The following is a 22,401-nucleotide window of genomic DNA, read 5'->3' on the forward strand; positions in this document are numbered from 1 at the left end:
ATGCCCAGAAACTGTGGGGTGTAAGGGCAAGGTTCTGCATGTTTAAGTTCACTTTTTTAGGGGAAAGCATGCCATATAAAGGACCCAAGGCTCCTACTCACTCTCAGAAAGTTCACTTGGATGTATTATTTTTAACGAAAATGAAAGCACTCATGTTTAGCTATACAAAGAATTAAGCTATTTGTTATGTATTAAAGAATTTACGAGGCACAATGGCATAACTAGAGCTGGTGACAGATGGAGAATACTGGTCTTCAGTGTCCACATAGAACAGCATACAAATTAGACTGGACTAGGGATAAATTTAAGGTAAGCTTGTCATCAGCCATCATCACCAGCCATGACAGCACGGTGGAAAGGGAAGGTATGGGTTCTGGAGTCCGACAGAACTAGCAGGAAAAGTTCAGTTCTACTCTTTCCTAGCTGACTGACCTTGGCCCCTTTCTGTGCCTGTTTGCTCAACTGTGAAATGAGCCTACTTTGCAGGGTCACCACAAGAATGAAGTGGTGGCCATCAGGCACAGGCCCGGCCTTGATTAAATTGTAGCTGTTGTTATCACCACCTTCAGTGTCACAAGCTTTATGATGTGTTTGAAGGTTATCCAATCCTGAGACAGATCAATGCTGGAGGTTTTCAAGGAAAGGAAACATAAAATTTGTAATTATTTACGTGTGGGGTGACTATACGAGAGGGACAGGGGCCCAGATATCCTGTTGAAAGGCAGAGCCCACCCTCCTTGTCTCCCTTTTTAGTGCCTAATTGTGAACATTTCATTCTTATAATAGTTTGAAAGAAAAACCGAGAGTGATACCCCTTTATTATTTTAGAGAGGGAGAGAGAGAGTGTGTGTGTGAGGAGGGGAGAGGGAGAGAGAGGGATAATCTTAAGCAGACTCTAGGCTCAGCACCCAGCCTGAAGTGGGGCTCAATCCCATGACCCTGGGATCATGACCTGAGCCAAAGTCAAGACTCAGATGCTCAACAAACTGAGCCACCCAGCCCCAACCCCGCGCACCCCCCCCCCCCCCCCGCTGCCCACTTTAAAAAGAGGCTGTTTTCTTGCCAAAAAAGGGCAGCTGATCACAGTCCTGGTTACTAGGTATAGTTTTGTTCTTGATATTTTAAAAGAGCCAGAAAAAGTTCATCCAAAGTGGATAGAAAGTAGGTGGTGGGAAGAAAGGCTGCGAGAGTTGGGAGTCATTCACTCCAGACAAGACAGGGTTTGACGGATTCTAAATGTGTTAAGTGGTGCTGAGGCTGCTGTGCCACCTTCCTTCTCCATCCACAGAAGGACTCCCGTACTCAACATTTTTTCTTGGATGGATGATTTCCCTTCCTGAAGAAAAGGGGTCACCTAGATGACCTTGTGAGGCCTCTTCCAGTTCTAAGCCTTCGCACAAATACAGAAGAGCAAAGAGACACCCAGCTCGTCAATGTGGGGGTGGGTTGCAGCCGCATCTGTTTAAAATGAGGCTGAGGTAGCTTGGTACAGAAGAAAGGGTGGGGGCTGGGATTCAGGCAAAGGTGGGTTGGAATCTGCCTCTGAAACTCACTCTTGGGCAAGTTACGGGAGTAAAAGAACTCAGCTCTGTCCTCCCTTGTAGCATGGAGATAATCTCTGCCTTCTAGGGTTCCTGAAAGGATTAACTGAAATAATGTTGGCAAGGCACCTAATATTTTGACTGGCACATATAAGCCTTTGATAAATTGGAGCTATTATTCCAGTTGGTTGAAAAATGGGGTGAAAGATTAACGCCCTTCTGCTTATAGTTATACAAATTCCAGTAGGCAGACCGACACCACCGTGGCCCACAGGATCCACACTGCAAGTGGAGCCTGTCCACACCAGACGATGTTTGAGGGGACAACTTATTAACCACTGTGGTCCTTAGGGGCAGCAGACACCAAAGACAAGGCCTAAGGCATCTTGGTAGGGCTCTGGTTTCTCTCACTGTCACCAAAAGAATCACAGGAATTATTTTAAAAAGGTTCCAAATACATCCAGGTATAAAGAATATATCACATCCCACTGATTTGTCATTCACACCAAGTACAGTAAAAAACATCTGTCAAAAAGCAGGTTTGCAAACCAAATGCATTGTCAGAAATTGTAATTAGGATTATTTTCCTTCACGAATGACACAAAGCTAAAAATGGAAGTCATCAAGAAATTGATCAGCTCTTGCAAAGCAATGAAATACAGTGGCCAGAACCCTATACAAGTAAAAGGCACTCCTATTACCATCAGACTTTTCCACAAAATGCAATTTTTTGGTGTTACATCAATGTGGAATTGCATAATATTTAGCATTTACAGAAAGATGCTGGAGGCTGAGGCAGAACAGCTCTGCTTTTTGTTCTTTACCAGTAGTGCGGTCCGTGGCAGGACACCTGTGAGGCTGTGGAGAACTGGAGAGGACAGAGGAAATGCAAGGTACAAACATGCATATAAAGTGAGGCCCACGGACAGCTGGGTCAGAAACATGGGAGTGTTTCCTGAAGCCCTTCTGTGTCATTCGGAGAATCAAACTTGGCTTGGAAAACACATCCTGTTTCCATCAAAGGAGGAACAGGTTACAGCTGATAGAACCGAGCTTTACAGACAAGGGAGCAGAACAATGCAGTCTGAACTGATGCAGTCACATGAAAGAGCAGCCTATTTTTGTTGGGCATAAACAAACACAGGCATGACACGTGGTGAAGTGACTCCAGATACATCAGGAGCTGGACAAGGCCCAGTGTGGATGCCTGTCAGTGTGAGATCTATGAAGGCCATCATGCCATTAAATCAATCCTAAGCAGGAATCTCACATGACAGTGAAGCAGCCCTTGTATTACCCAAAGATAAGCGTTACATTAAACCAAGTAAAACTCGGGGCCAAGTTAAAACTCGTTCTTTTCAGCTGTGTAACATTCCAGTGGCAACATGAAACGGTCCAGAGCAGCTAAACCCAAAACCTTCGGTAAGCTCATCAATAGGCCCATCATCTTCGGACAGCTGTTTGGAAGTGAGGGTGCAAAATGTCCACAGAAATCTATCACATCCATCCTTACTTTGCTTAAAGTCATCATTTTATGATGCTTTAGATATTACAAATCCGACTGCATGGTCCTTAAATGGCACTTTACTATTATTGTTTGTATGTGTGGAATAACTGGACAAAAGAAAAACCACAAAGTGGCAACTAATATAATAATCAAGAACACCATGGAAAGAAAAGAAATGATAAAACAGGATTTTCAAGGAGAGGAAAAGTATCTACAACTCTGGAAATTAACCTCAAAAGTCCTCATTACCAAGGGGACATTAACATCGATGTTTTACTTCCCAGATGCCCTTTTCTGAGTCCCCACGAACATCCTGGTCTAAGTGGCAGATTCTCTCAGGGTGTGAACAACTTCTTAGGAATAGGGCAAACCCTTTCAGCAGTTTATTGAGTAGCTCAGACCACTTGGATAAATGCCAATAAAAGTCTGCTCAGAGCCTTAGAGAGCCACCGGCTTGGAGAAATGTGCGGGGCTCCCAGGTGGCTGAGTACGTTGGGTGTCTGACTTCGGCTCAGGTCATGATCTCACGGTTCGTGGGTTCGAGCCCCACATCAGGCTCTGTGCTGATAGCTTGGAGCCTGAAGCCTGCTTTGGATGCTGTCTCTGTCTCTCTCTCTCTCTGCCCACCCCTGCTTGTGCTCCGTCTCTCAAAACTGAATAAACATTAAAAAAAAAAAAAAAAAAAGGACTAGAGGTGCTTTCAGAAATGATTATCTCAACGCCAAGGAGTAACTCATGTGGTTGGAGTATCTGCCTAATCCAATCCTGCGAGGTAACAGGACATTTGAGGTTAACGAGGGACAACTGATTCATGACACCTAAATTCTAAATTTACGATAAAATGTGTTAATTTACAATTAAGAGGTAAGAAAATCTCTTTATCTGGGTTTTGATAGCTTATAACACATTCATCGAGAGAAAGACCTTAAGTTATGGTGGCAAGAAGAAGTTGCTGAATATTCTAAGGCAATTTGACCATGTTCCTAGTCTTATTAATGTCCTTCTAGATTTACTACAGGGATTTCACTTGATTTTTCCTTCTTCTGGAATTTTGCTTGATTTTTAATGTAAAATACACATTAGTGCTTCAGTTCATTTTGGAAACGTGCCTTGTGAAGGATTTCAGAGATATTTTTCTTTCTTTTCAAAAACAACCTTCAAATAAAAATAATAGACTTTCAGATAACAAAGCCCAAAGTGAAAAACATCAGACTCTGCTAATGTGGTCAGGAAAAGACCAAAGAGACCTTCTGAAGTGGGGTGGCCGAGTGCTGAAATAACTTAAAACATTTTAGCAAAAGGTAAATAAAGTACCATTCAGGAAACCTGCCATCAAAGCAGCCAGGGCCGGAGGGCACACCAGAAACCTCTAGCTAACGTCCCAGTTTGACTAACACTGGTTGTTTCAAATGAGGGACTTCCTGGGAGGGACCTAGCGTCAAGGCAGACTGCTTTTCTTGACATCAGAAAACAATTCCACATTTTTTTTTTCTTTTTTCTTAAACACAGCGCAGAATCCAACACATTTCAAGGCCATGTGACGCGGCTTTTGTTGCTTTATGAAGCAGCTGCAGGTTTGGAAAAGGAAATTGTATTCAGGTTCAAACACACTACACTGGTCTTGGTTTACCTGCCATATGCAAAACGCCTGTCTTTGTGATGATCGCCAAAAGTATCCCAAAGCCTGAGAGAAACGCTCACTTCATCAACAACATCCCGGGAACGCTCCAGGACCTGCAGGAGAGAGAGTGCAGTCCTGCTCAGTGTCACTCAGAGGCTCCTCAGGAGAAGGATGTCTAGGTCAGCACACCTCAAGGCTCACTTGACCCACCTGCCTTTAGTTTTGTCACTGCATCTAACAGGACTTGAGCTAAGTCCTAATTCTCTTTCTGGAATCACGTGACCCAAACCCTCCTCATTCAAGAAACCACAGCCATACGCCCGAGTTTGCGTTTTACTTTTGTTTTCTCTTGTGGCACTAAACACATAAGCTTTCTTTCGCATGCACAAGTTACCCGTACTCCCTGGCAATAGCAGGGGATGTGCCATCAAATCCGGACTGGCAATAGCAGTGATGTGCCCTTAGGAGTCTAAAGAAACTCTGTACGTCTTACCTCCTGGCACACTCGGTACTGGTCGATCGCCCACACGGTAGGCACGTGGGTGGCCAGCAGCTGATACTGCGTTAGCGTTGTGTTACACGCTCTGGCACAGATCAAGCGCGTCTTCCCCACGGCGTTGTCTCCCACGACCACACACTTGATGGTTTCAACGTTGGGTCTTTCGTAGTCCATGTCAGTATCCATTTATAAAACTCTGGAAGAAGAGAGTTACAGAGCAATCACAGGGGAGAGGGGTTCAGGCCGTTTCCCCTTTGTCTGGGCTCTTCTTCGGAAGTGCCCAGGCATAAGCGAGAGGTTTGGAACTCCATACTAAGCCTAAGTGAAACTCAAGTTTTCTATTTATGTCTCACACAAGTGCAAAAACACCGCCGGCTTGTTATTTTGACCCCAAACGGTTTATGCCGGTTAACATGTTATTTTCTCCTTGGTTTTCTCTAAACACAACCTGCCTACTGAAAATCCATCCAGGCAAATGAGAGTGCTGGCACACATTTATAGCTCACTAGCTACTCATGTTGATCCACTAAAGACACTGGTCACCTGCAGGTTTAACCTTAGACACTGGGGCACGAGCCACCTTGGCAATATTAGTGACCATGCCATCTCAATCTCCCAACGAGCCAATCTCTCTATCCGAAAAGCAGTTTCCTGCAGGCTCTACACCACCATGGTGACTTAGGGGAGGCTCAAAAGTGCAAGCAAAGAGGATTAGCCTGCTTTAAAGATGAGTCAACAGTCCAACTGAATTTTTATTTTTTGAATTTTGAATTTTATGAATCAAATTCATAAATTTTATGAATTTGAATTTTATGAATCAAATTCATAAAAACGATATTCTTAAAAGGGGCACCATAAAGCAATGTATTTTTTTTTTTTAATTCTCTTTCTCTCTGTGTTTTCATTAAGAAATCTGGAGCATATGGTGAAGAATGATTTTACCAGGATGAGGAGCTAGTTTGGAATCTCCCTGAAAGCATCAAGAAAGGTTTAAGAGAGTTGCTGAGTGAGGGGTCAAGAGGAAGAGAAAAAGCTGTCATGAGCTCTGCTTCCCCGGGGGGGTCAGGAACCTCCATAAAACGCAGAGCAGACTGCTTCTTGGCAGCAGCTGGATGGCTGGCCAACCATGGAAGATTCTAAGGTTTTAATGAATTATAATTGCCCTTTTGAAGAAGTCTACTGTTTTTTAATTTTGTTTTTAAAGTAGGCTTCACACCCAGTGCAGAGCCCAACACAGGGCTTGAACTCAAGACCCTGAGATCAAGACCTGAGCTGAGATCTACAGGTAGCATGCTTAAGCAACCGAGCCACCCAGGCACTCTGAGGAAGTAACTGTTAAAAGGAGAAAACTGCTTAGATGGTCACTTTTAATGAGCCAATAATGGTTTTAGTGGTCATATTGGTAAAGAAACTGCTCAGAGTAGGGCCTGATACATAACTGGGGCTCGGTAAGTGTTTGTTTAATTCAACTGATTTGAGAAAAATGATAATTTGGATAATATGAGATTAAGAGTACAGAAGGAGAGACAGAAGAAAGAATATGAAATAGAATGAATACTTTTTCCCAGTTAGGACCATCTGAACATGAGACTGTCTCCTGTAACACCATCACAGGAGGTGTTGAACCCGAGACTACAGACTATTTGGCAAGACTTGAGTGGAGTGATTCAAACAACAGATGTGTGGTGAGGTCAGGATCTGGTCTCAGGATCCTGTCTGTGGTTTACACACCATAGAGAGGCTTAAAATAGATATCTGTGCCCACCAGCAAATGTAGATTCTGAAGGTCTTGGGTGGAGAAAGAGAGGCTTAAGAAAAACTCCAATTCTGATGATCACCCACAGGTGGTGACTCCTCAAATTGATCTCTTCTAATTTCTAGTCTATGGTTTTATTAGTTCCCTATTTCATAGTCTAACGTGGCAAAAGCCTGACTTTGGCATCAGATCAGTGGTCCTGCAATACCTGCCAGAGAACATTTAGCAAAGTCTGCAGACATCTTTGGTTGTCACATGGGGTTGGGGGAGAGGCCAGAGATGTTTCGAAACATACTATAATACAAGGTACAGGTCCCACGACACGGAGTAATTGGGGCCCAACGGTCACAGTGCTGAGGTTGAGAAATCTCAGCCTTAGAGGAGATGTGACTTTGAATCCTACTCTCCCCATTTTCCAGCCATTTTGTCACTGGACAAGACATTTGCGCTTTCAGCCATAGCTTCCGCATCTGTTAAGTGGGAACTATAGTACCAGGCTCCTAAAGTAGTGAGGATTTGGTGGACTGACTGATGTACCTGACACACCCATGACTCCCAGGATTCTAATCGTGGTGCTGAAGGTGAGTTGAGTGCCTTGAGGGGACAACAAAACAGTCAGGGGAAGCCCAGGATTAGCCGTGAAATCATAAACTTAATAACCACGAAGATCTATACGAAGGACGAATTTCAGTAGAGCAAGCACAGAGTAATTCAGTGAAAAACAAGCATAAATGCAAGATGGAGCAGAGCTGACTTTACGTCAAGAAGGCAGGGAAACTTCTGGGTGGGAGTTGGACACAGTTAGCTAAGCGATAATAGAATTGGAAAGGTAGGTTAGAAATATTTTCCTGGGGCATTTCTAGCTTCTAGGATAAAAAATGGTAACACTTGTTGTGGATAAGAAATTTGATATGTTTCTGGTGATATTACTGTAGGGTATATACCCTGTGTCAGAAAACAGGATCTGTTTGGAGCTTCACAACTCTGGAAACTAAGGTACATTATTTTGATCATCCTAAGTGGTGGAAAATCTTACTCTTTTGAAAGTGAATTTTATTTTTTTAGATGGATAAAAGCCATGGAGAGCCAATCCTTAAAATTCGGGGGAACGTTTGGATTTAGTCAAAACTGAAATAGACACACACAAAACACACAGTTGGTTTTCTTGTCAGATTGCAAACTAGCTTTGAGAGCAGCCCCTGAAAGGAACCCCCCAAATAATTTGAATCATGACAGCATTGGTGGAAGAGCTGTGTAGCTTTTACACAAGACTACTTTGAAGGGGATGAAAGCTCTCCTGCTTTTATATTAAGGCTATGATTACAAAACTATCGTTACTTATTTATAGACACACCTCATGCACAGTTCTGAAAAGAATTTCTGTGTCAAGGGTGAGAATAACATCCATGGATCCTCTAATCTCTAGCAATCTGCTCAAAACCCAAGTGACTGCCAAAGGTGCTAAACTCTGTACAAAGGGGACAACATGGAAGGGAAGTGAAAGGCAGGGCAGAATTAAACACTCGTAGCCCAGCTCACTCACTGCAGACGTGGAATTTCCAGGAAGGGTTTTCTGGATTCCAAATACTGAAAATCTTTTCTTTGGGGTATAAACTTGATTTTGTGGTAATCTAAAAATTATTTTAAGTGTAAGAAGTCACAGCCAAGCATGCAAAGCCATGCTACACATGTATTGTAAACTGATTGTTCATCGTTTATAAAGTTATGATAATTATAAAAATATGCAATATTATCCTTCTTTACTTGTTATGGGCTCTAATTTATTCATATTTAGCACTCTTACAGTTGAATGAGCTCTTAGGACCATCTGGTTAATGACTATCTGGTTTCTGACTTTCATTTACCTAGAATGAGAGCAATAAATATTATTCCTTTAACACTGTTAATAAATTTCACCACCATGAACCCTGCCGATCAGTGCAGATACTCTTTTGCCTTTAGATACGAATCTGAGGAAACAAAGAAAGTATAAAAGAAAGAGCTAGAAAGGACTGACACTGGACCTATTACCACGGCAGCTTTGTAATCTTACTCAAAACTGACCTGACCTTCATTTCATACTTTTTCTGAATCCTCAGGACATGGATGCTGACCATTAAGTGTTGAAGGACATACCTGCACACTGTGGATGTCAGAAGCAGTTAAGTTTATTTAGAACTGACCAGTGAACAGGACAACGTGGTGGGTGGGGAGTGAGGACTTGGTGAGGTGGCCCAGGGTGGCTGCCCCCTGGGTGTTGGTGCCCACCATCAACTTAGAGACTGTGGTCACGATGGCCCCATGTGCTCACACCGTGATTAATGTCACCTTCTGGACTTCAGGTCTCTCCTGAAGGTCCACATTCACCACCAGCTCAGCCTTCTTGTCACATCCACAGGGCAACACATCCTACATCTAGCCTCTCGGCTGCTCCACCTAACCTTCCCCACACTCTACTTGGGCCATTCATGCTCTTGGCCACGTGCTGGATATTGTTGTCATCCAGAAACATTTTACCCCTGAAATGTCGAGTTTCAAAATCCTACTCTCAAAGTAAAACTCCTATCTTTACAGCCTCTGCCTGGTGAAACGTGGGCGCGGCAGCAACTCCCATCAGGAGACAGAATCTGTTTCCCTTCCTCTAGAATCTGAGCTAGCCTTGTGACTGCGTGGCCCATTCCAAAAGAATGTGGTGGTGATGCTCTGTGAGTTCCAGAGCCAGGGTCTCCAGAAGGCCTGCAGCTCCACCCTCACGCTGTTGGAATGCTGTCTTGAGGCTGTCCTCTGAGGAAGCTGGCCTAGCCCCACAGAGGATGAGAATTCCCAGTGAGAATAACCGAAGCAGCCCTGCAGATGGCTTCACCAGATGCCATATAGTGTGAGGCTACCTGAATCCTCTAGCCCGGCCAACTGTCCAGCTGAATGAAGCTTTATGAGTGAGCCCAGCTAAGGAATCACCTAGCCAACCTACAGAATCAGGAGAAAGTACAGATTATTGTTTTAAACCACCACGTTTTGGGGTGATTTGTTATCACGAGCAGGGGAGGGGCAGAGAGAGATGCACACAGAATCCGAAGCAGGCTCCAGACTGAGCTGTCAGCACAGAGCCCGATGCAGGGCTCGAACCCATGAACCATGAGATCATGACCTGAGCCGAAGTTGGATGCTTAACTGACTGAGACACCCGGGTGCCCCTGGATGATCTTTTCTACCTAGGGTTGATGGATCATGCCAACTTTCTCTTCACCATCATCCTCAGCATCTTGTATTGCATGTGTGGGAGGCAGAATAATGGTCCCTCAAGGATGTTAATGTCCTAATCTCTGGGATCTGTGAATGGCATGGGGCAAATAGGGTAGCAGATGAAATTAAGGTTGCTAATCGGCTGACTTTACTCTAAGGAGCTCATTCCGGATTGTCTGGGAAGGCCCAATGTAGTCTCTCAGGTTCTTTCATATAGAAAAAGGAGGTAGGAGATCAGAGTCAGAGAGATATGTGAAGATGTTACATTGCTGGCTTTGAAGATGGAGCCAAGGGCCATAAACAAGGAGTGCACGTGACCTCTAGAAGCTGAAAAAGGAAGGAGACAGATTTTTCTCCTAGAGCTCCAGAAGGAACACAGCCTACCAACATCTTAATTTTAGCCCAATGAAACCCATTTCAGATTTTTAACCTCCAGAACTATAAGATAATACATTTGTTTTGTTTTAAGCCATGACATTTTTGGTAACTTTTTACGGCAGTGATGGCTCTAAATGTCGTTGGCTGCTTCAGTCCCTTTAACAAATGCCATTCCTGCAGCCAACCCTCTACCACTCCTTGTCTGCCTGGAAAACTTCATTCGTTCCTTAAAACCTTATTCAGATATTACCTCCTCTAAAAAGCTTTCTTAATTGTCCTGCCTCCACACAGACTGATTTACTTTCTCCTCTGTATCATAAATGGTTCTGGGAGAATGAATCACAAGCACAAATACACATATACCCCCATTTTTCCTATATTAGCAAACCATAGAATGGTCGTTTGTGAACTTTTTATTTTTCCTGTGGCTATACCTTCAAAGTGCACATCTAATGCCCTTAATGAATCATCAAGTGTTTCTGGGGTACTACGGTATGCCAAAGGGCTTGGAATATAAGACTATACCATGCCCCACTTTAGTAAAGCTTTCTTTGACTATTCATTCTGGTCCATAGGTCCCCCATTATTTGTGACCCTCTTTTAGGAACAACCATGACCCGAATAGTGACATAGCCAAATCTGAACTTAGCTGATCTCATCTCCTTTATAAATCATTTCTCTTCCCAATGGTGGTACTTTTTCCTACTTTCAGTCCTTGAGATGATGGCCTTCCTGGTGTCCTGTTCCTCTCTTAAGACACAGGCTCTTAGGAAGTGCCAGACACATTCACTATGGCTCAATGACCATCAGAGTCCTGTCTCCGTAATTCAATAATTCAAAGGCACTGTGGGTGATGAAACTCAAGATATTCTTGCTTGCTTTGGATAGGTGCATTTTAGTACAGAGCCACTCTTTTTTTTTAACGTTTACTTATTTTTGAGAAAGAGAGAGAGAGAGACAAAGAGAGACAGAGAGAGACAGAGCACAAATGGGGGAGGGGCAGAGAGAGAGGGAAACAAAGAATCTGAAGCAGGCTTCAGGCTCTGGGCTGTCAGCACAGAGCCCGACATGGGGCTCAAACCCATGAACCGTGAGATCATGACCTGAGCTGAAATTGGATGCTTAACCGACTGAGCCACCCAGACGGCCCAGTACAGAGCCACTCTTTACGTCCAGGTGAATGTGTGAGTCTCTTCTACCATGAGAAATTCAGATATTAGGGAGGGTGGGCAGGGAAAGTTTATCATTTGTCTATGATATCTTACTAAAGCATTGTCTAATTGCTCCAAATCACCCACCATCGGAATATGCCACCTCTTCCCATGACCTGTGTTGTGTTTCTTGTTCTGCCTGCTCTTTGAATCAAAGTGTGGTGAGCAGTCCACTCAAAGACACAACTCTAAGGCCAGAGAAGGCCTCTGTACTTCCAGTTCCATTCAGTTGTTCATAGACAGTTTGAACAATGCTATTGCACAACCACTAAATTTTCTTGTCCTTTAGAAAAGCATATAGTCTGAACTTTGAGAAATAATTTAACTTGGTCATTAAAAAAAATACTAGTGGAACAAATTTTTGTGTGTTGGAAGAGTTAGCTCAGAAAGAAAAACTGGGAATTGTATATTATTGACAGAAACAAAAGAGAAATGTTAAGAGTTGCGTAATAACTGTAGCCAACAGCCAAGTTTCAACTGTGCAGATTTCATTATCCTGAGCTCTTAATCACCAGTCCTAGGCAGGCAGGAGCTGCTCTGTGCATAATATAAACATCTCAGCTGGAATGGAGAATGGGTTCAGATCTGGGAAAGAGGCAGTCAGGGCTGGGCTGCGCTTCCCTAAATCAAAAGTTTAAAGAAATATATCTCTAGCATAAAATCGCCTTTCAAATCAACAATATTTTTTTCAACTCAAAGTTTTGATTAAAACAGAAAGGAAAAGAGTTTAAGTAACAGAAAGGACAGTGCATATAAGTTCAGGAATACAGATAATACAGAGACACCTTTTAAAACATCCACTCATTATCCTCACGAGACCCCTGTGAAAATGGAGATGTCCACAAGATCATGCTCCCCATTTTTTTAAAACTTGTCAGTGGGGAAGGTGAGCCAGGATTGGAAATAAAGTTGCTATCTATCCACTGCCCCTAGTAAATGCTGTCCCAGTTGAAAAATAAGGAATAAAAAACTTAGCTTAAAAGATGCACACATAAAAAATCCAGGCTAGTTTTCAGAACCACCATAAGTAAACTGTATGCTACGTTCTAGACATTCTGGTTGATTTTGTCTACAAATATGCCAGGTAACCTCTCCTTTGGTGACTTTTTTCTCATGCCCCTGACCCACCACTGAAATTGTTCTGCACCTTTAGGACTCTGGCAGTCGTAATTAAAGAAATAATAGGCTGAGTGCTTCATGAGTGGCAGGCCTACAGTATTAGGTATGCAGTGGTAAACAGGCCAGGCGCTATTCTTGCTCTCATGGACTTCGTAATCAGGCAGGGAGGAACAGGTAGTTGTAATCATAGACTTGATTTCAGTTCCTTGAAGAACGAAAGGGTGTTATGAGAAAATAATGGGTGGGAGGCCTGCAGGAAAGACGAGGGAGGCCTCTGTGAAGAGGGCCCATTTTCTGGCTACTTGAAGAATGAGCAGGGCCCAGGCATGAGGAGGGAAAGGAAGCAGGCCCACTGGAGCTGGGGGCAGGGGAACAGGAGAGAGGAAGGTCGGACAGGAGGCAGGTGTTACATTACACACAGCCTTTTAGGCTACAAAGGGGAACCTGAATTTTGTTGTAAGTACAGTGAGAAGACACTGAAATGTTGTAGGCAGAAGAATAACAGGTTCTGATTTGCTTTTTAAAAGCATCACCGATGGGGCACCTGGGTGGCTCAGTCAGTTAACAGTCCAGGCCATGATCTCATCGTTTGTGAGTTCAAGCCCCTCTTCGGGCTCCATGCTGATAGTGCAGAGCCTGCTTGGGATTCCCTCCCTCTCTTTTTGCCGCTCTCCCACTTGTGCACATGTGTGCTCTCTCTCTCTCAAAAAATAAACATTTAAAAAATGTTTTTTTTTTTTTAAAGCAAACACTGAGACTGCTGTGTGGAGAACATAGCGTGGGGAGTGGAAGGACTGGTTAGGATGCCCCCAGGTTCTCCGGGGAGAAGGATGGGGGCTTGGACCAGGAACTGGTCAAGATGGAGCAAAGTAGATAGATGTAAGTTACACTTTAGAAGAAGGTGCACTGAAAACATTCTTCCTTTATACCAGGAATTCCTAGGGTATTCAACAAGTTCCAATTTGTCATATTGGCAGTTATGCTTATAGGTGTATGTGGTTGCTTTCACCTCACCAAGATTATACATTTTTGACAGCAGAGACTGTTATTCACCTTTAAATCCTCAAGTCTTTTCAATGCCTTGGCCATTTGTGGCTTTCAATAAATATTTGTTCAGTGGGATATCAAAGTACAGCGATTCCGGGGCGCCTGGGTGGCGTAGTCGGTTAAGCGTCCGACTTCAGCCAGGTCACGATCTCATGGTCCGTGAGTTCGAGCCCCGCGTCAGGCTCTGGGCTGATGGCTCGGAGCCTGGAGCCTGTTTCCGATTCTGTGTCTCCCTCTCTCTCTGCCCCTCCCCCGTTCATGCTCTGTCTCTGTCTGTCCCATAAATAAATAAAAACGTTGAAAAAAAAAATTAAAAAAAAAAAAAAAAAAAAAAACAAAGTACAGCGATTCCACCTTCCTCAGGAAACCCTCCACCTGGATCCGCTTGCAGACTTGCACTCGGCTATCTCTGGTGACTGATCACTAAGCCCGTGGCCTCGAGAGCAGCAGCATGTGGCTAAGCCCACAGTCAGTGAGAGGAACACCTTGAGAGACATCTGTGTGGCCCATCATGAGAGCGGTATTTAACAGATGGCATCACACCAGCCGTGGCTCCCCATCAGGAAGAGCATCAGTAACCATGGGAACCACCAGGGACCAAGAACCAGGCGCCTTCACCAAATGATAAGGCAGGGGGCAGGAGGGAGCCCATATATAGGCACAGTGGAGCTTAGGGCTGAATTTGATTGGGGAAAAAAAAAGTAATGTCATCATTTGTCATGCTCTAGTGGGGAGAGCCAATTTATGAATCTCAATAATATTCACATGTAAGTGTCTCATAAAACTCCCATCAACTTGTGGACTTCAACATCCCCATTCAAGGGATTTCTAACCTTTTTGGCGAGTCACTAATTGGCTGGGAAAGAAGTGGAAAATGGAGGTACATGCACCCACTACCTATGGAGAGTGATTTATAAATGAATCTTGAATGAGGAAATTCAATCTATGCCTAAAAGACATCACAAGAGGCAATAGGTTGGACCTGAAGGCAAGACAGCATTGGAATACATGCCTTGGATCTCCTGCTACACAGTCTCACTGAAATTAACCTTATTCTGCACAAAGAGCAGACTCCACAACAGTATCAGAATAAAGCTAAGGAGTAACCATATACCAGAAATTGGAAGGATTTCTGCCAAATTCACTTCCATGGAGCCAAGTGAGAACATCACTGAAGACCAAGCAGACTGCGCATTTCCACAGGGAAAAGAGCTGGGCTGGGAGGTAAGTAGGATGCTCTTGGGCACAGATGCTCATAGTCTGGAGTAATGAGAGCTGGCCTGACATGGGACCGAGGTGGAAGAAATCAGCTGTGGAGCCACTGGAAAGTCATGAGGAACCTGGTATGCTGTCCTAGGGGAGGATTAGTTCCAGTAAGCACCCCTTGCTGAGGGTGTACCAGGTAGACAGCACTGAGCATGGAAAAGACTCATTTTTGTTTTTCCTCCCCCAGCCTGCTTAGCCAAGCTGTTTCAGTTTTGATACTGCCACAGAAGTGACTGATCTTGTTAATGTGACAGGGGTAGGGGGAGAGGTGCAACCTCTAAGGCTGACCATTGGTATATCTTCAGTGGTGACACTCCTCGCTAGTGGTCTTTTTAAAAATTTTTTTATTGAAAACTTTTTTTTTTTTTAACGTTTACTTATTTTTGAGACAGAGGGAGACAGAGTACAAGTGGGGGAGGGGCAGAGTGAGAGGGAGACACAGAATCTGAGGCAGGCTCCAGGCTCTGAGCTGTCAGCACAGAGCCTGGTGTGGGGCCCGAACTCACGAACCACAAGATTATGACCTGAGCTGAAGTCAGATGCCCAGCTGACTGAGCCACCCAGGCGCCCCCTCATTAGTGATCTTATCTTACCCTCCACAGATGTCTCTACATGCACAAGACTGAATAGCTTTGCTTGTCCACTCTGGAACTGAGTGGGCTCCTGAGTCACTGTAGAGCCCTACTTTGCTCTCCAACACAGCCTAGGTTATCTAAGCATTTGGAATATACTTTAATCCTTGGCCAGAGGAATCCTTTTCTATGTGGATGGAGTAAACAGAGACCAGCTAACATATGGTCTATTAAAAACCCTGACATGAAGGAAAGGTCTTCTACTGAAGTAGATATACTGTAAGAAACAGCAAAACAAGGGGTGCCTGGGTAGCTCAGACAGTTAGTGTCTAGCTTTTGATTTTGGCTCAGATCATGATCCCACAGTTTGTGAGATTGAGCCCTGCATTAGGCTCTGTGCTGATAGTGGGGAGCCTGCTTGGGATTCTCTCTCCTTGCCCTTCTTCCCACTCGTTTTTTCTCTCTCTCTCTCAAAATAAATAAATAAACTTAAAAAAAAAGAAAGAGCAGAAGAAAATATTTCTTTAAAAATATCTGAACCATGTAATTGATCACACAAAAGAAGATTAATGCAGGTATACAAACTAATAGCACATGAGGCTATAAAGAGGCAAAAGACAAGTAAAGACCATGGATAAGTGAAATATAAGAGAGCCAAATTAAAAAGCATAATGGCAACAGTAAAGGGCTTTGAAAATGTAGTAAAATGGATTCATGAGGTACAGACCAGACATGAGAAACTATGTATAGAAGGAAGGCCACCTGCAAATGATGTAACCGAAGATAATAAAGAGGCTGACCATTGATAGGCAATCCCCAGATAGTATGGCTTCTTGAGGAACTAAAGGAGCAAACCTTGATTTAATAAAACAAAATTTTCCCAATACAAAAAGGAGAAGAAGGAAAAAAAAAAGACTCTAGATCTATTTTCAGTAAAAGGTTTAAATACCAGTGGCAGAAAAAACTGTATAATAACCTTACAAATATTTTAGCAAAACATCTTCTAAAATTAACAGCCAAAGGCATTTCTTTCTAGAAGGAAATAATAATATGGACGACCACACACTTCACCAATACACTATTTTAAGACAGTAGAAAAACATAGAGCCTTGAAAGAAAAAGGACATAATAACAAGTTTCTGAATCTGGTCAAATTGTTATTTATGTAAAGGGAACCATAAGACTATTTTTAGGTATAAAAGACTCAGGGAGCAAAAACTCAGATTTCTTTGAATTAAACTGCTCAAGGATACTTGACAAAACACTCAGAGATAATTCAAGATTAAAAACTAAAACAAACAAACAAACCAAAAAATGTCTATTTCTGTGTAAAAGGACTGTGGAAACCAAAACCAACTGAAAATATAAAACTAACCTGCATAGTTATTTTGATTGTGATTTCAAAATTAGATAGAAAAAGTATCTGTAAAAGATAATTTAGGAGGTAAAAAAAAAAGGCAATTTGTGGTAAGAGCATAACAGTAATAATGAACCTTCACAGACCAAAAAGCATACACTAAAAATGAAGACAAATTCTGTAAGGAGAAATCAATGAAAATTATCTACATGTAGGAGATGAAGAATCAGAATCAACATCAGATTAAGAAAGCAAAACTGAAAAACAACACAGGGAGGGCTTGAATAGCATAAAAAGTAGTGATAAATGGGGGTGCCTGGATGGCTCAGTACGTTAAACTTCCAACTTTGGCTCAGGTCAGGATTTCACAGTTGGTGAGTTTGAACCCCACATCAGGCTGTTTGCTGTTAGCATGGAGCCTGCTTCTGATCCTCTGTCTTCCTCTCTCTCTCTGTCCCTCCCCTGCTCGTGTGCATGCTCTTTCTCTCTCTCAAAAATAAATAAACATTTAAAAAAGTGATAAATGAATAGATATCTCATATTCAATAAACTCCATGATAAGAGAGTGCACTGTCTTTTCAGGTGTTCTTGGCACATTTACAGAAGTTGACTAACCCACCAGAAGGAGAAAATCCCCCTCCCAAAGCATAAGTTGTACCAATCAAATTCCCTAGCCACACACACAAATAAATAAATAAATGAAAAAGTTAAAAGGAATGGTTTTATTGACAGCAACAACAACAAAAAGCTCAGCCATTTGGAAATTAAAAAAAAAATATGTTCTGGTATATCCATCTAAGGAAATGACTTTGTAAAAAGAAAATGTTTTAAAAGCAAATATATTTACCACATCTTTATCAAGAATACGAAAAAAAAGGAAAACCACCCAAATCTATGACAAGGGAGGGAATAATTAAGGCACTGGCTTATCTGATCTTGGGCCAATTACTTAATCTCTCTAAACTTCTGTATCCTTATCTGTAAACTGGGGACAGTTGCCTCCCCTGATGGGTTGTTGTAAAGATTAAATTAGATAATGCTTGTAAAATATTTTAATCACTATACCTGCCATCAAGAAAATACCCAAGAAGTCTTTTCTATTAAGACTGTCATTATTTACAATCCCTTATGTTGAGTTTGCATTAATATAGAAATATAGAAAAATGCTTATGTTACCCTATCTACGGGCAAGACCAGGAGAGCAATCTAAAAAATAGTTGATGAAAACCAGATAAAATAAACAAATACGTGTAACTCAAATAAATTTGGGCCTCCTTGTTCTTTCATTTTAAATACCATCTTAGCACGGTGACACATCTAAAAGAAACGCAAATGTGACTTTTAGAAAGCTGGGAAACAACATGGGTATTTAAGGATTGAGGGGAGTGGTTGACATGATATATATTGGGCATCTTGCAGCTAAACTCCTAAAAAGTTTCTTTGGTATGTGTCCCTGAAGAGTTCCACCCCTTGTGGTAACCGCTCAGGTCTGTCTGTCTTTCTGCCTCTTGGGACCGCAGATATTTTCTCCTGAGATGCTTCTCTATTACCTCTCCATGATAGCCATGGCTATCTTCTTATTTTACTTATATCTCCATCATTATTCCCCTCCACCATCTAAATGGATCTTCCTTGGATCTATCGTTCCCACCCTCCTGCCCCCCAGGGGTAGGGGAGGAATAGGTGTGTATTAATATGTGAATACTTAAAATTTAATAATTGTGTCTCCATCATTGAAAGGGAAGCTGTTCCTCTTGCAAGAGCAATATACAGAAGGAAAATTCGAAGGAAGTGCACTGAACAGATAACAGGGATTGCTGTTGGATAACGGGGCTAAAACTTGTTGCCATTCTCCTACTTTCCTTTACTTTACAAATTTTCTATGACAAAAATATATTACCTTTTTAACAAAATTGGGATAAAGGTCACATGTTATAAAACTCATCCTTTTAAAGCATACAGTTTGAGGTTTTTTATTACATTCACAAAGCCCTACAACCATGCCCACTATCTAATTCTGGAACATTTTCATCATCCCAAAAAGAAACATTGTGCCCATTAGCAGTCATTCTGTTCTCCACTGCCCCCCAACTCTGGAAACCATTAATTTACTTCCTGTCTCTATGAATTTGCCTGTTCTGTATATTTCTTATAAATGAAATCATACAATAAGCAGCCTTTTGTGTCTGTCTGCTTCTACTGAACAAAATGCTTTCAAGTTCATCCATGTTGTATCATATATTCATGCTTCATTACTTTTTATGGATGAATAATATTCTTAAATGTATTCTACAATGGGAGAAATATCTTAGTTTTTTAAAAAGCTAATGGGTACATAAGTCTAACCTTTGTTAATTCTAATAAGAGTACATATATATATATATATATATATATATATATACAGTTCAATAATAATAAATGATTTTTGATGATGTATAAATTATTTTTCAAAATCATGTATTTATAAAGCTTCATGAGACTGTTAAACTTTTTTTTTTTTCTCACTCAGGCTTTCAACTAAAAAACCCCCATGGGAATCTAAATGATAATCTAGCTGAATACCAGACAAAGAAATTGAACCACAGAGAGAGACAGCTGTGGACACCCAGGACACATATATTTCAAGCACAAGATGAAAAATTCTTGGCCTTTAAATTTTGAGTGTTCAGAGGGAATACTTAGAGTAACTGAAATGAGAAATTAAAAAAAATTGTTTAGAAACATATCACATGAAATATTCTGTGATAATCAATTGTAGTTAAGATATTTGAAGCTTGGATCAATATAGTATAATTCAGCCTTACATTCATTAAGAAGAAAGAAATTCCAAATCTGTTTGTATGCACGCTGTGTATGTATTTGTGTACCTGCAAATCACAAACATATAAATACTGATGTACACTCAGTGTACAAATTTAATGTTATAATCTTTACTTGGGAAGGCAGATTGTACGTGTTTTCAGTTACAAGGGAGATAGCTCGATCAAAGCTGACTGCAGCTAGCTCACATTAAAGTGAGGATTCAGTGAAAAATCAAATTCTATAAATGAATGACTTACCCAGGACATAAAATCTGGAGCATTTCAAACACACAGAGGGTGCACTGGGGTGATGTCCAAAAGTGGGGTGCTGGTGATATCGAGTTCTTGATCTAGGTGCTCATTACATATGTTCGGTTTTCAAAAATTCATCAAACTGTATACTTGTGATCTAAACACATTTCTCTATAGACATTATCCTTAAATATTTTTTTTAAGTTAAAAAAATTAAAGCAACAAAAGACACTACACATTGATTGTGGAGGGCCTGTGTATGAACCTTAGCTAAGGGCTGCATCAGGAAGATATGTCAAGAATTAATAATTAACACATTGGTTTAGTCTACAGAGAGATGTCAAAGTTGTAAGTGCTCATTTGAGAAAGCTAATATCAAGTCTGTAGACCAGATATGCTTAAAAGTCCAACCTAATGAAGAAAGTCTCTGTTCACTGAAAGCATCCTCTGAAGATGTCACTGGGTCAGCTTCTGCAGGACCAGAGAGACCACTTGCTGTGAAACGTTCAGATACGATGACAGTAAAGCAACTGCATTTAATCATTTAGGAGACTATAATATGCCAGTTAGGATTAGGTTACGCTCTGATTCAGACAAATGAAGAAAACTGTTTTGTTTTTCTCCCCCAGGATTTTTTTTAGCAAATTAGACCATAAATACAAAAGTGTTGTGGACAAAAAGCAGACTCCTTAAAATCTCCTATTTTATTAGAGGTTTTTGGCTAACATCAATGCACAGATTCCAGCTAATAATTTCAGGACACGTCTCTATACCCTCCAACTCTAGCTACGACTTATCACATAGAATATTGTACGTTTTTTGAAAGCGGGATGAGGCACTGTTTGTGGGAGTGGAAAATAATACCATTATTTTGGAGTGCAACTGGTACTCAGAAGACTTTAAAATGTCCATACTTTTCATCAAATTATAAGCCTTTATTCCTGGATAAATAATTAGGGTATACAAAAATATTCCATTAAAGGAATGTTACATATCATTATTTGTGTTAACAAAATATTGGAAACAATTTTGGAAATCCAACGACAGGGGGTTGATTAAAAACAAAGAAACCCACATAAATAAATGTCCACATAGTAGGAGAGTATATAGCCATCAAAAATGTGTTATAGGAGTACATTGATATTTATGTTTATGATAAACATATTTAAATGAAAAGAAGATTGCAAAAAAATGTACAGGATAACACCATTCCTTAAAAATTAAGTACCTAAATATATACAGCAACATTTGGCATCAAGAAACATTAAAATATTAATGCCAACTAGGATTATAATTGATTTAAACATTTTTCTTATCTATATATTCCATCTTTTCTAGAATAAACGTGTGTTATTTTATAACAAAGAAATTTTATAGAAAAGTGAGATGGGGAAGTAGGAAAACCAGGGACTAGAATATTTATGCATGTGAGAATGCATTCTTCCTTCATTAGGTGGAACTAATGTCTACTCTCTACCTTTGCTCTGCATACCTTGAAAGCTTTACGTGAAGTGCCTTTCAGTGCCTGCTGCCCCAGAAACCTTTCTTTAAATTCTGAGCAGCCATCCCACATCACCAGTGTTATCCTGGAGCTCCTGGTCATTCAGCTCCCTTGACTTAAATCAAAGGAACTAACATCTCAGTCGGCCCAAACACACACAAAACCACACAGCCACTCAGCCTAGAACAATGCGGCAAAGGATACACCTGCTGAACACCAGGGAAAACCTCCTTCTCTAATCTTTCCAGATCAAGTCATCAGACTTTGAGAGATTTCAGTTCTCTTTCAGAAGAGTCCTTGGTCTACTTCACATAAGTGGATTTTTAAAAATATTAGAATCTGAAATATTCTAAGGGTTCATTGTTGATTTTTGTTGATAAACACAAAGGGAAACAATTCCCCTTCTTTGAAGCCTCTTTCTAGGATCCCTAATGATCAGCGGCCAAATTTAGCCTTGGCTGCATCTCCACTGTATCTATTATTCCTCCATGCTATTGATGTGAGGCTCAATCTCATCCCTATTTAGAGTGCACAAGAGCCAGCGTCTTGATGAAAGGGGAGGTTGGTGAACGTAAATTGAAAAGAGCCGGGAGAACATACTGTAATGAATGGAAACATACAGCTTCATGGTTTATGGTACTAAAATTACATTCACACAAAAGAATCAATAGCCTTGATCATATTATATGAGAAATAAGAAAGGAGGGGGAGTTGTAGAGAAGGCAGTCAA

The 22,401-nt window shown here is 41.4% G+C and overlaps 1 protein-coding gene across 12 annotated transcripts in view; it reads right to left on the reverse strand.

The window, feature by feature from the left end:
* The window catches only part of RHOBTB1 (Rho related BTB domain containing 1), a 124,300-nt gene that overhangs the window by 33,674 nt on the left and 68,225 nt on the right, over positions 1-22,401 (reverse strand). For 11 of the 12 annotated variants that reach the window (XM_086679795.1, XM_086679787.1, XM_086679792.1 and 8 more), the window contains 2 exons: positions 5,163-5,364; positions 4,679-4,782 (listed from right to left, as the gene is read on the reverse strand). In XM_086679795.1, coding sequence (XP_086535921.1) covers positions 4,679-4,782; positions 5,163-5,354 — 296 coding nt within the window. In that variant the 5' untranslated portion in view covers positions 5,355-5,364. Of the gene's footprint in view, positions 1-4,678; positions 4,783-5,162; positions 5,365-22,401 lie in introns of those variants that run through there. The other variant, XM_086679796.1, reaches the window with a different exon arrangement.

Source organism: Puma concolor, chromosome D2 (assembly GCF_028749965.1).
Source record: "Puma concolor isolate L17-30 chromosome D2, mPumCon1.1.hap2, whole genome shotgun sequence".
NCBI lineage: Eukaryota > Metazoa > Chordata > Mammalia > Carnivora > Felidae > Puma > Puma concolor.